Genomic DNA, 13,512 nt, shown 5'->3' with positions numbered 1-13,512 from the left:
ACTGGACTTGCCTGTACTGAATCCACCAGGTTTAAATGAATCCCCAGGGGAGTCTTGGCCCTGGAGGAGATGGGAATGGAGGGGAGGGGATAGGGGGAAGGTGGGGGTGGGAGCGGGTGCGGGGGGGGGGGGGGGGAGGACAGGGGAACCCATGGCTGATGTGTAAAATTAAAATACAAATATAATAATAATAATAATAATAAAGACTTGGCTGTTCTTCAGAGTGAACTTGAAGTCGAAGAACACGGGATTCTCAGGGTAAAGCAGCCCTCCACAATTAGAAAAATCAAAGCTATACAAAACATTTAATTACATTTCCATGGAAAGAAGGCAGTTCCAGAGTTGTGAAAGGTAGAGGCTCTACCGTCTGATGTCAACGGCTACAACCCCAGCCTTTCCTCTGGGCTCTTGTTTGGGTTTCTTTCTCTTGCTACAGCATCCATGACAGATGAGCTATGCATAGTGGACCACAGGTGGAGCTGGAAATAGCATCGAACTTCCAAGTTCAGTCCTTCAAATACCTGGCAGTTTCTAGTTTCTCCCTTTTACAAACTGGATGCTATGGAAGAAGTATGAATGTCTTGTTGTAGAGAAGCCCAGCTCAGCCATATGAGAATTAAGAGGTTATGTATATGGTGGAGGACTAAAGTACCTAATATTCTAGCATAGTCTTCTAGCACCGTGTAGCTCTGTCAAGCTGCCCGGGGAATGAAGCCAAATGAGTTTTCAGATGAGTTCGTCTAGAGTGTACTTAATCAATCATCAGTGTTTTGGGCTACTGTGTTCCAGTGTGGTTTCTTGGGCATCTGAAGGAGTTGCCTACAGTAGCAGCTCATTATTTGTTAAGAATCTCTGGTGCAGGTGTATGGTCTGTTGATCTGGACCAAGTCTGACTAAGCTGGCTTGGACTTGTTTGTGCCTCTGAAAACAAATGAGGGCTGCCTAGCCACATCCCCTGTGATGACTCAGCTCTTGCTCGCCAGGGTCTTTGTCCAGCAGCACACTTGGTAATGGCAGAGTCCCTGGAGCTGATACAGAAATGCACACTTTTCAAGACTTCTATTATATCATGTGTGTTCTTGCTCCATTGGCCAAAGGAGTTCACATGGTAAATCCCAGGAGGAAAGACACTGATAAAGGGAAGTTATCAATTGGGGACCATTAATATTATCAAATTCGCTATAAGAAACGCATGCCTGTCTCCTCTATAAGAACAGTATTAAGTAATAATATTAAGACTTTGGATCAAGATCTGGAATCAATTGGAAAAATATTTGAAATTAAGTAAAACATTTAAGTGAGTGTTTTCTGGATTTTAAACAGGCTTCGAGATTTTCTGGCCAAGTCACTGTTGCTAGTAACATTGATGCTCTTCTATTTCCAATAGAGGGGGAATCTCCTGAATCCCTACAGGAAGACATTTTTGTCTCACACTACACAGAACTAACACTGCAGTATCAATTTCTTAGAATCCAGTTTCGAAACGTTAGCTTGCTAAACATCCACTAGGCAGTTGGCTTTGGGACTGCTCTAAGGAAGCCCAAGGCTGTTTGCTTCTTTGATTACAGAAGGCAGTCTAGGTGTTAATGGAAAAAGCAGCTGTGTGGAGAAGGCAAGCGACTGGGGTGTCTGAGTGTAAAGTCTCTGACCAGTTTTGATCCACTGCGATTTCGTTTAGGTTTGGCTTTGCCTGGTTTCATATCCCCTGTGGCATTTTTACTGACATCGCCTCTGGGAAGCAAACTCACTTCCCACTCCTTGAATTTCATAGCGCAAAGGGAGACTATGATTACCCACTCCGCTAGCTTGCTGCTAAGAGCAGTGTGATGCTGCCCCCTAGACAGTGATTCACAGCAGGAGGTTGCAAGGTTCTTTGATCTTTGATCTGCTCCTCTGTCTGCTGCCCCCTCCGCTGGCCCCATCTTGAACTCTGTTAAGCCAGTATTTGTTACTTTTTGTTTAGGGACTAAGAGTAAGGAAAACTGTGTTCTGGTCTGTGAGTTCCTGGATGTTTTTGAGCCATGGCTTTCTCATCTGAAAAACGTGCAAGCCGGGCCACATGTCTGCTCTTACTGTGTGCTTTAATAAGTTCAGGATGCCAGGATCCAAGTCAGAGGGAGGGGTCCTGAGTCAACGATGTTCTTAGTCTCCTGTAGTGGCCAGACACACCTGGAAGAAGTACACTGGGAATATAGCCAAATAACAATTCACATCTATTTGATTTGTCAGTTTCACTTCAATAAAACTTTAAAATAACGCAGTTTTTGTTATAAAGGAAGTATTGTGCGCCATTCTAGCCTGATATTAAACCACCACAAACTCGCTGGAGTTGGGGAGGAGGGTAAAAGATTTCAAAACTGCAGACGAGTGTTCTTTGCAGAACCTCAAGGGAGTGTCCCCCTCAAGCAAGGATCATCAAATGCTGGCCTTCCCCGAACAGAACATGTTTTGTTTTGTTTGAGAAAGGAAAAGTGGAAGGACATGATGAAGCTGAAAAATGCCACTTGCTTCGACCCATCTGGAAGGAAACTCTACCTCCCGGTGCCTGTTCGATAAATTTAATTTTAGCGTCCAGGACAGCATAACCCCAAACACATCTTTAGATCTGTCCCCCTACCCTCTTTGCAGCCATACTAACTTAGGTGAGATTCCAAGTAGCTCCAGCAGTTGCGCCTCACCGCTGCGCATTTGCGCGGGACCCCTCACTAGCCTATCCCTACCTGTTGGATAGGTTTACCTTCCTTAAAGCACCTGCTATCCTTAGAAGGGGGGCAGCGGTGGTCTCAAAACCTTTGCCTGTCCCTTCCTCGTGGACAGGGGGAGCCTGTGCTTAAGTGCTGGCTCCTCAAGTCAGGCATAGCCTGGGGCAGGGGCACGCTCTACCCCAACCCAGTGCTCCGCGGTGGGCTTCCAGACTCCGAGAAGCGCCTAGAAGCCCTGGAGCTTCGGAGGATACTGCTAAATCCAGGGAGCCGCTTCACCTCTGCCCTCCCGTTCAGGTTGCGGACAGCGGCACAGGGTGCACAGTCCCCACGCACCGACTCCGCGGGCCGCGCTACTGCTGCAAACCGGTCTGGCTTCCCTGCAGGGCGTGCGGGATGGAGCAGGGGGTGGAGAGAAAAGGGGAAGAGCTTGGGCGGCCGGCGGGCGGGGCCTGCAGCCTCCGGGAGTCGCGGCCGCCGCGCAGCCTGCTCGCCGCCTGCCTCGCTCGGACTCCGGCGCGCCGTGCGGGGACCCGAGGCCGGCGGGTGCTGCCACTCCTCGGCCTCCACCCCAGATCTTGCCTCGCGCTGTCGCCCGCAGCTGCCGGGTCTGGTGGTCCGCTTGCTACTCTGCCGGCGAGAGGAGCGGCGGGAAGGAAGGGGAACGCGGGGACACGCACACCGGCCGCGGCGCGCGCGCATTGCACACTCGCAGCCGCGCGTCCCCGTCACCGCGTGTCCGAGCCGAGTGTGGCCCCGCGGCAGGGCCCGGCACCTGCCGCCTCCGGCGCTGCCCCGGCTCCGCCCCGCCCGCTGCCCGCCGCAGCTACCAGGGAACCCACGACATCCCGACAACTTGCCCGCCGTGGCGCAACTGGTCTTGGCCGCCGAGGCTCCAGCACGCCGGCCGGGGGGAGGTAAGTTTCCTGCGCGTCCCCGGCAACCCTGCCTACACCCTCCCCAGCCGCCGCGCCTGGGGCTCTGTGTCTCTGCTGAGACCTGACCTGCTCTCCACCCTGCCACTTTGACTGCCTGAGTTGTGCTGGGGGTGACGTGGAGGGGGCGCCCGTGGTCACTGAACCAGGACCTTCGGTCCTGGGGGGACCTCAGCTGCGCACTCCCCGTGGGCACCCACCGGCTCCCCACCCCAATTCCTGGGGTGGCAGTGACCCCAGCTGATCACTCCGGCTCACTTAAGCCAGAGCCCCTTCCCTCGTTTCCCGGGAATCTGCTGAGTTTGGTTGCTGTGGGAGGTGTCCCGGTCACTCTCCCCTGCTACTCAACAGCGGCGAACTTGTTAGGCGCCCCTGGGATGTCCAGAGGGGCTTGCGTGAGTCGGTGTTCTTGTGATTTCTGGCTCTGGCGCTGGATGGAACAGGTGAGGTATGGTTCCATCCTAAAATCAGCCACGGACTTTTACGAGTCCCCTCTCTCCACTGACCTAGGCAACTCGGTGCTTCAACATCTGGGGCGCGGGGGGCGGGGGGCGGGAGACTGGCTGAATGGGGCAACCGGGTGGGAGAGTGCTGGAGTTAGATTTGCCGCTCTGGTGCCAGGAGTCGTCAGAACCGAAGACCACAAATGTCTGCTTATCTCTCATCTATGCAGATGAGCATGTTCTCATTTCTTACCCCCACCCCCTAAGCCGGCTGTCTGCCGAGCACAGCATGCTTGGGTAGAAACCTGTTCCGGAGAAGTTGTTAGGGTATGTCAGTGAATTTTTCCCTCAGGCCCACTGAAATCAGGGCTTCGAACAAGGATCTGCTATTTACTGTGATGATATTTAAAGGAAACGTACTCTGACCCCCCAAGTAACACCCCCTGACGCTGCCCCTAGATGACATTCTCAGCTAGTTAGAGGTCCCCACTGTAAAATGAATGGCCCATAAGGACTGAGAACTTGATAATCTGACCTAAGAAGTGGTCTGCGCTCTCTTGAACTTAGGCTTGGAGGGCCCCTTTTGTCTCTCTTCCGGGAGACTTCCCTCTTGTTCTGTGGAGAGCCTGCAGTGTTGTTGCAGTTGTTGGAGTAGATCAAAGTCCAAGGATTGGTTTTCCTTCGACTCCAGTATGATGAAATAAATGGGGTTCATGGAAGCTTTTGTCAGAGGGCTACCTGCTGAAAGGAACCCCTGGGGGGAAAAAATCTTGCCCAACCAAGTTCAAGACTGAGCCTTAAGTGTTCATGTAAGATCTCTGAGCTGAAGGAAATGCCGGTTACGTGTGCAAAGGTGAAGACCCCAGAGGACAGATGGGAAATGCAGTCAGTCTGCTCTTGGCATGGCATGTCCATCTTCGGAAGGAAAGCTGTGTAGGGCTTACAGATTCGGCCACATTATTTTTTTGTCCAAACTAAGAAAACTGGAGGGACTGAAGAACGCCACCTAATATTTGCATCAGTGTTTTGCAGCTTTTAAATACTTTTCAGTATTCTAATTTTATTTCAACCCTTTCTGAGGGAGATGAGAGAGATGATAATTGCACATTTACAGGAGGTATGGGAGATTCGGATTCTGGGATTTGTCATCATGACAAGTGGTTGCAGAGTCACAGCCAGGTTTTTACTGTTCCTAACTCAAAGCCAGCTCAGGACTTGAGTCTTGTTTTGTTTGTTTTTTTAATGACCAGACTTGTCTTGCCTTCATGGTGGTCAGTACAGTCTCATTGTGATTTACTGTTCACATATTGCAGATGTGAGGAAACTCAGGGTCAGACAAGCATGGAAGTTGTGCACCCCTTCTGCCCTGAGTGGAGGTTCTGAGAGGAGAGTTCATCTAATCTCCTGACAGCTTGGGGCTTTGTGTTTCTGTCATTGTCCCACTTCTGATCAGGATGAGGTCATGCTGTTCAGCATGCTGGTTGGTGACCTGGGCTGTAACTCCAGCCAGCTTTTGTCCAGACCATACCACCTCCAAGCCTAACATCTTTTTCATACAAAACGAAAAGTGCCTATGGATTTCTGCTTCTTTTTCAGCTTAAAGCTGAAAAGCATTCTGTGGTGTCTAGCACTGTGGTATTACTTCCTTTAGGTCCTTTTCTTCTGAAGTTTAGGAGAAGAAAAAAAAAATCTATCCTGTATCAGCCAAGGGCTTTAGCTAATCATTGATTCCAGCTTCAGTTAACTTTTTCTTACTTTGACTGTGGACCACTTGATGGAGGGAAAGAAAATTACAAGTGTGTTTTAATCTACCACCTCTGTCTTTTAGTTCTTCTATTTGACCTTACAGTTTTCAGGGTAAAGCACTCTCAGATACAAGTTGGTTTAATACTCCAACAGTATATGTATACATTTATTTATTGATTCATTTAATTAATTTGGTATTTTGAGACAGGGTTTATCTGTGTAGCCCTGACTGTCCTGGAGCTCACTCTGTAGATCAGGCTAGCTTTGAACTCAGATCCACCTGCCTCTGCCTCTCAAGTACTGGGATTAAAGGCGTGTGCCACCACCTCCTGGGCATTTTTTTAAAAGCTTTGTAGTTTGCATATAGTAAATACCAATGCCCCCCCCCCCCCCAGCTGTTAAGTTAATGGAAGTGAATGAAATCATTTGTACGGAAAGCATGCTGTAACACAGCCGGTACCTCACATGTAAATTTCCCCCTCACAGAAGATCATTTTACTGTGAGGTGAGTTGTGCCTTCTCAGGAGCCCGTTGCTGATCACCCATGTTGATTGCTGAGTCCATTGCATGAAACAGTTTATCTCTTTCTCATGCCATCCGTGTCATGCTCTTTTTCATGTCCTTCCACCTCCTGTTACTAATAGCTGCTGAAGAATCCATCCTTAGAAACTGACTTGTGTCGTTCTGTGAAAGAGCTTGTCTGGAGATTGAGAAACCAACCTCTCCTTTTTACTCAAGGGTGCTGAGGTCCGTTTCAGTCGATACTAACACTGGCTCCATGGTTTTGGAGAAGGAACCTAATTAGTGAAACCACCCTAGTTTCTGTTCCCCTTAAGAATTTTCTTCTCTTTCCACTCCTTCTTATATTAAAAAAAAAAAAAGTGTTTTGTTTTGTTTTATGAAAGGAAGAACGAGACAGGAAATACGGTGCATCTTAAATATTCTAATAGACCTTGCCGTTTCTAGGGGTTGGGATACCTTTCCTCTTGATAAAGAATTCAAATGGCAACATTAACTTGTTTAGAGATGCACCATTTACAGGTATGAAAGCTGAAGAGTTAGGAAATGAACTGACCCACTCGTGGTCACATGGATGTTGGCCCAAGGCCAGAGCTAATGTAGCCTTGTTAAAGGGTTTATTATCAAGCTGTGCCAGGATTTACATTGGGGGTACAGTTTTGACTTTTAGGGAACATAGAGATTTGTTGAAAACTTCTGTTTGCCAGTGATTTGTAGGGCAGGTATATGGTTTCCTATTTATGTTTTTAAATATTGTCTAAATAAATAGAATCATAGAGAAAAATGTCCATTCTCGTTCATATACTATTTTTCTCAAGACTAAGATACACCAGCAGATACATAATTAATACTTTGTTTTAACCAGGGCTTGAAGAAAGGGACTTGTTTGACTAGAAACAAATGCAGAGTGGTTTTGTTCTGGTAAATAAAGGCAGCCGCTAAAGGTGGCCCTGTCACCCAGCCAGTGAAATCATAAATATGCATACATTTAATTTGCATTTGCTTGTACTCCGGTTAAATTGTAATTCAAAGCAGAAAAATAATTTTGTGTGTGTGTGGCTACAGCCTTCCTTATTGTTCTCTGAAAAACATCAAGTCCTAAATGTGTTATTTGTTACAAAAAAACCAAAACCCATTTCCCTTTGTATGGCATGCATTTATTGGAGTTGGAGGAGTCCTTTTAATTCTTTAGGAGCTGCCTGGTACATTATGTAGCTCAGCCCAGCCATCACTTGTGGTCTTATCTCTACAACTGGAGGTGTTTCTGCTAAAAGCCAGGGAAAGGGGTGGGGACCTAGCATCATTTTGTCTTACTCATTTTTCTGTGTTTTTGTTTCTGTGTTTCTGTTGTTTTTCCAAATCAACCTCAAGCTTTTTTTTTTTTTAAATAGCTGCTGCCATTGATAAGGTTTTCTTCCCCCAGCCATGTCCTACTAAAAATAAACAAATAGGCCAACCTCAGTTTTGTGCAATTTATTCTCAACATTAACTCTTGTGCATGGCTTCATCAGAATGTACAGAGGTGATGATCTCACAGGAGAATACATGAATTCGCTTCGAAGCATGTTCCTCTTGGGATGCTTTGGAGCACAGACAGTGGGATGGAGGCATCCACAGGAAGTGTGAGTGTCTGGCCTTCCTAGCACTTATTGTCCTACAGTCGCTGGGACTGAGGGGACAACGTTCAAAACAGTATGTTTGGGGGGTTTGGGCAAGGGGCCACCCAGGAGTCCTTGAGATCCCTGTCTCTAGTGTATTTTAGAAAGTCAACTGGGAAACTGCGATGAGATGGAAGCCCTGTGTGTTAAACAGTGTTCCCACCCTTGAAATGGGTGTGCAGTCTTTCCCGGAGGTGAGGGTTCTCATCTCACGTGCTGGGAGCCTGGGAGGTATGATTACCCTGGGGTGAAACTAAGGTCTGGAGACAGAACTGTAGAAAGTTCATCTATTTTGTAAAGAAACAAGGGGCTATTTAAGCTCCAACCAGTAATGCTGACTGATGAGTCTGAAGAGCAGGATAAAGACATAGCTAGTCATAGAAATGTGGGTTTTGGGCACAAGAAATACAATGGGTTGAATGTGCTACTTGATGGGTTTCTTCTCTCTCTCTCTCTCTCTCTCTCTCTCTCTCTCTCTCTCTCTCTCTCTCTTGATTTTCGACACAGGGTTTCTCTGTGTAGTCCTAGCTGTCTTGGAACTCACTCTGTAGACCACACTGGCCTTGAACTCAGAGATCCGCCTGCCTCTGCCTCTGAGTGCTGGGATCAGAGGCGTGTGCATCACAACCCAGCACTGTGATGGGTTTCTCATGCTTAATTCATACCTTTTTGTCTTTTTTGTCAAAACTGTGCCCACCATCATGTGACCTCTTTGAGGGAGTAGGAAGTATGTCGCAGGTGTTAGGCAAATGTTTGTCAATGAAAAAGTTAGGCATCCAGTTTGGTTTATGATTATATTCTTGGGTTTTAGGGCTATGACAAATGGTGAGAAGTTTTTTTTAAAATGTGTCAACCACCTCCAAATTAATGTTTAAAATCTCAGGATGTTTCTTAATTACTTCAGTGGTTCTATTCTTTCTGAGCCATTTTAGGAATACCAACCAGATTGATGGAAAGTAGATTCAGTACTTTACAGTTGTCCTTTATCACTATAGACAGTATTTATTCAATGAACTCCAACTTTTTAATGTAGTTTTATTTTCTTAAAGTATTTAGAAAAACTAACATGTTTAAGAATACCATTTTGTTACTTCTCTACTTTAGCAAGAAGATTAATATAAATAAAAGTTTGACAGGTAATGATGGCACATACCTTTAATCCCAGAGACAGGTGGATCTCTGTGAGTTGGAGGCCAGTCTGGTCTACAGAGTGAGTACCAGGACATCCAGGGCTGTTACGCAGAGAAACCCTGTCTTAAAAAACAAAACAACAAAAATTTTTATTTACATAGCTGGGGAGATGGCTTAATAGTAAAAGTGGACCTGAGTTCAATTCCCATCACTCACATAAAAAGCCAAGGTTGGTTGGTTGTGTGCGCTTGTAATCCCAGTGCCTAAGAGGCAGAGACAGGCAGATCATGAGAACTCACAGGCAGCAGCTCAGCCTAACTGGTTAGACCTGGGTCTCAATGAAAGCACCTATGTCAAAAATAAGGTAGATGGCTCCTGAGAACAATCCCCAAAGTTGACCTCTGACTGCCATATGAATGTACACATCTGTACATGAACACACACACACACACACACACACACACACACACACACACACACACGCTCCCCCCCCCCACATGAACATGCACATACAATTGATTTTCATTTTAAACTATCTGATAAATACATATATGCATAATATATATATATATATACTCCAAATATACATTTATATATTTGGAATACTTGGTAAGCATTTTTTTAAGCACTAGATGGCATAATAGTGAGTTTAGGTCAGGGCTCTGAGACGAGAGTGGGCTTGAATCTAAAAGAGCTGCCTTGTGTGTATTATTCACTTGTCACAATGGATATTTACACACTTGTTTCCCTTGCTTTTCTGTTGCATATCCCTTGCCCCAGGATCATGCATTCCTTGGATGTATGCATCATGGTTCTCTAGCACTGTTAATCTGACTCATAGCAGGTGCTCAGTAAATGTTTACATGAATGAGCAAGTCCCATCTTCCCTGTGAAGGTGGACTGGGCACCACGGCCATTACATCATAGGAGCTTACATCATTACTACTGAGGCTTGCTTAAAGTTAGCAATGCCAACTGCACTGGGCTAGTGATGGGCCCCCAAGCTGAATGTGGGTGACACCATCCCATGGGCCGATGTCCCAGATTGTACATAATAGAAACCAGTCGAAAATAGCTGGCAGGAAGCTCCTTCAGCTCTATGTGAGGTGTGTGTGCATGTGTGTTTGTCTGTGTCTGTGTGTCTGTGCTCTTGCTCGCGTGCAGGTGTCTGTGCATGTGGTAGGAGGGGTGTTCATTACTTTTATTGCTGAGACAGAAAAAGTTACAAAATAACTTAAAGCAGGGAAGGCACATTTGGGTTACAGTCTGAAGGCACAGCCCATCATAATGGGAAGGCATGGTGTGGGGCCATGAGGCAGCTGCCACATTGCATACACTGCCAGGAAGCAGAGAGAGACAGAGATGGATGCTGCAGAGAGACAGAGATGGATCCCGCAGAGAGACAGAGATGGACTCCGCAGAGAGACAGAGATGAATGCCGGAGAGAGACAGAGATGGACCCCGCAGAGAGACAGAGATGGATCCCGCAGAGAGACAGAGATGGACCCCGCAGAGAGACAGAGATGTACGCCACAGAGAGACAGAGATGGACCCCACAGAGAGACAGAGATGGACCCCGCAGAGAGACAGAGATGGACCCCGCAGAGAGACAGAGATGGATCCCGCAGAGAGACAGAGATGGACCCCGCAGAGAGACAGAGATGTACGCCACAGAGAGACAGAGATGGACCCCGCAGAGATACAGAGATGGATCCCGCAGAGACAGAGATGGACCCCGCAGAGAGACAGAGATTGACCCCGTAGAGAGACAGAGATGTACGCCACAGAGAGACAGAGATGGACCCCGCAGAGAGACAGAGATGGACCCCGCAGAGAGACAGAGATGGACCCCGCAGAGAGACAGAGATGTATGCCACAGAGAGACAGAGATGGACCCCGCAGAGAGACAGAGATGGACGCCGCATGGAGACAAGCGCTGCTGCTCAGCTTACTTTTGCTTACTTTCTCCCTTTTTATTCAGTCTGGGACCCAGACACTACCAGTTGATGTTATCCACATTCAGGATCTTCCTTTATAGTGAATCCTCTTTGGAAACACCCTCAAAAATACCCTGAGGTGTGTTGCCTCTAAGGTGATTCTAAACCAGTCAAATTAAAATGAAGATTGGCTATCCTAAGTGACCCTTGTCACTGGTACACATCAATTCAAATCATGACATTCCATCTCCGGCCCCATTGGCTGCTGGCCATCCCATACTGCAAAATGTATACATTTCAACTCAGAACTCCTCATAGTGTTATGTTTCAGCACTGTTCTATGGTCCAAAGTCTCCTCCAAAACTCAAACAGCCTCTTAAGTGTGTGCCCTTATAAAATAACACATTACATATATCCAGAATACAATGGTACTAAAGAAATCATCTCATTTGGTAAAGCGGTGAATAGTGGGGAATGATCAGACCAGGCAAAACTGAAAACAAGCTGGGCAAATACCAAATCCTTTAGTTCCATGTCCATCAGGCAGTGCAGCAGCCTTCAGTCACTCTACACTCCTCCAGTCCTGCGGGAGGCCCCCCACCCCACCCCCGTCCAAGCCAGCTCCACACTGTGCCTACAGCTTGCCCTGGTGAACACAGCTGACATTCTTAGGTCTCCACTGTAACTTGGGCTTTACCTTCAAAGCTTCACATAGTGTCCTCTCAGGGCCCCCTTATAAGGAATGCAGTGTGCTATCCCTCTCCCTGGCCTCAGTTGGCCTTCTTGAACTTTGGTGAAAACCTCTGTGACTCCAGAACTCCTGCTATCTCGTGTCTGTCAATCCAGCACCATTTGGACAGTGCTGCCAGCTGGCGATGTAATGTGGCCTCCTTTATCACAGCCACCATGGTTTGTGGGCATCTTGGTGACCAAACCTGGGAAACACTTGCCAAGGTGATTATTTCCCAGCAGACCACCTCCCACCCCTCGGTGGCATTTTCATGAAGTTCTGTCTTCCTCCTCACAATTGAATTTGCTTTTTTTTTTTTTTAAGCTGGAGCCTTTCGTGGACAGGAAGAAGATCTGGCCTTCAAGACGATTTCTTGCCTGAGCAAACTGGAAGGGTTCTCCTTAATTGAGTTACTCTTTAAGGAGAGGTAGATGCTTTGTCTCTACCAGTGATTCTCAACCTGTGGGTGGAGCCCCTCTCGGGATTGACTGACCTTTTCACAGGGGTAGCCTAAGATCATCAGAAAACACAAATGTGCACATTATGATTGATAACAGTAGCAAAATTACAGTCTTGGAGCAGCAACGAAAATAATTTTTTAGTTGGGGGTCGCCACAACATGAGAAGCTGTATTGAAGGGCCACAGCATGAGGAAGGTTGAGAATCACTGGAGTGGGCCTGGCACTGACTGACTGTGTGTGGGGGTGGTCCTAAGGCTGCTTTGGAAGGAGGCTGTCACCCCCTTCCCACCTGAGACAGGGCTGCCTGCGCCCTGGGAAGGGTTCAGTACTGTGATTATTGAACGCAGTACCCCCAAGAAGCCCTTAGCATCAGAGCAGTAGACTGCACACCATGATGTCCTTAGCAGCAGAGTGCCGGCATATAGGAGTGTTGAATAAATACATCAAATGAGTAGCATTGCTTTCATCTCTTAAAAAAAAAATAGAGGGGAAAAAACCCAAACTTTTGCAAAATCCCAGGAAAGAGAGGAAATGCACAGATGTCCTGCATGCCACTGCACATTGTTAATGCTGCCCGTGGACTTCCTCCAACTTTCTACTGCTAGATGGCATAACTATTATGATCAGCTTCTCTGTAATGGTCCCTGCAGTAATTATCACCAAGAAAGGCCGCCCACAAGTCATATTTCTAAGATGATGTTCCTGGGAAGGTAAACTGGCTCTCTGGGAGCAGGGATGAAGGGAAGCTTTTTATTATAGACCCTTTTGAAACCTTGGCCCCATATGTGTGAGTTAGGTAAATTAAAATTGCAATGGAAGCAGGGATGGGAAAGTTGGACATTTTTGTGATTTGGAGAAAAGAAGATAGAGGTGTGTGATCTGGGATGGGAGGGCTGACCTCTCCAAAAGTCCCGGTCTTAAGGATACAGCCAGTTACTAATGACTCCCTGTGCACACCAATCATTGTTGAGTGGCTCCTAGTCACAGAGGGTTCCACACTCTATAACATGACTTTAAAAAGCTTGCCTGTATAGTCACATGACAAAATATAACATTTAATCAGAGAGGAAAAGGTCAATATTGCCTGCATCCATAGAAGCAAGCAGCTATTGAGAAAAGCATTTAGATGCTAAATGCTGGATGGCCTAGGTGGTTTTCAAACTGGAATAAGGCAAAGGATTATAGACTCCTAGAGAACTGATAGGATGCCCTGACCTGCCGGGCATAGGGTTGCTGAGGCAGGAGGATCA

General features: G+C 47.0%; 1 protein-coding gene across 1 annotated transcript; it reads right to left on the bottom strand.

The window, feature by feature from the left end:
- Window positions 1–1,975: 1,975 nt before the first annotated feature.
- Window positions 1,976–5,626, bottom strand: LOC118578080. Its single transcript, XM_036178721.1, has 3 exons — window positions 5,524–5,626; window positions 3,039–3,856; window positions 1,976–2,169 (listed from the first exon to the last, which is right to left on the bottom strand). The coding sequence occupies exons 1-3, from the start codon at window positions 5,624–5,626 to the stop codon at window positions 2,143–2,145; spliced, it is 948 nt and encodes a 315-aa protein (XP_036034614.1). The 3' UTR covers window positions 1,976–2,142.
- Between the last annotated feature and the right edge of the window lie 7,886 nt (window positions 5,627–13,512).

The sequence above is a fragment of the Onychomys torridus genome, chromosome 1 (assembly GCF_903995425.1).
Source record: "Onychomys torridus chromosome 1, mOncTor1.1, whole genome shotgun sequence".
NCBI lineage: Eukaryota > Metazoa > Chordata > Mammalia > Rodentia > Cricetidae > Onychomys > Onychomys torridus.
Note: the sequence above shows the minus strand (reverse complement) of the source record. Positions and strands in the feature narration are given on the sequence as shown.

Excerpts from the sequence above, each read along its gene's own strand:
- LOC118578080 (XM_036178721.1), bottom strand. The coding sequence starts at position 5,626 with ATGTTAGGCTTGGAGGTGGTATGGTCTGGACAAAAGCTGGCTGGAGTT. Across the intron at positions 3,857-5,523 it reads TGACCTCATCCTGATCAGAA|GAATTGGGGTGGGGAGCCGG; the intron begins GTGGGACAATGA and ends CTGCCACCCCAG. Across the intron at positions 2,170-3,038 it reads TAGCGCGGCCCGCGGAGTCG|GTGTGTCTGGCCACTACAGG; the intron begins GTGCGTGGGGAC and ends TACTTCTTCCAG.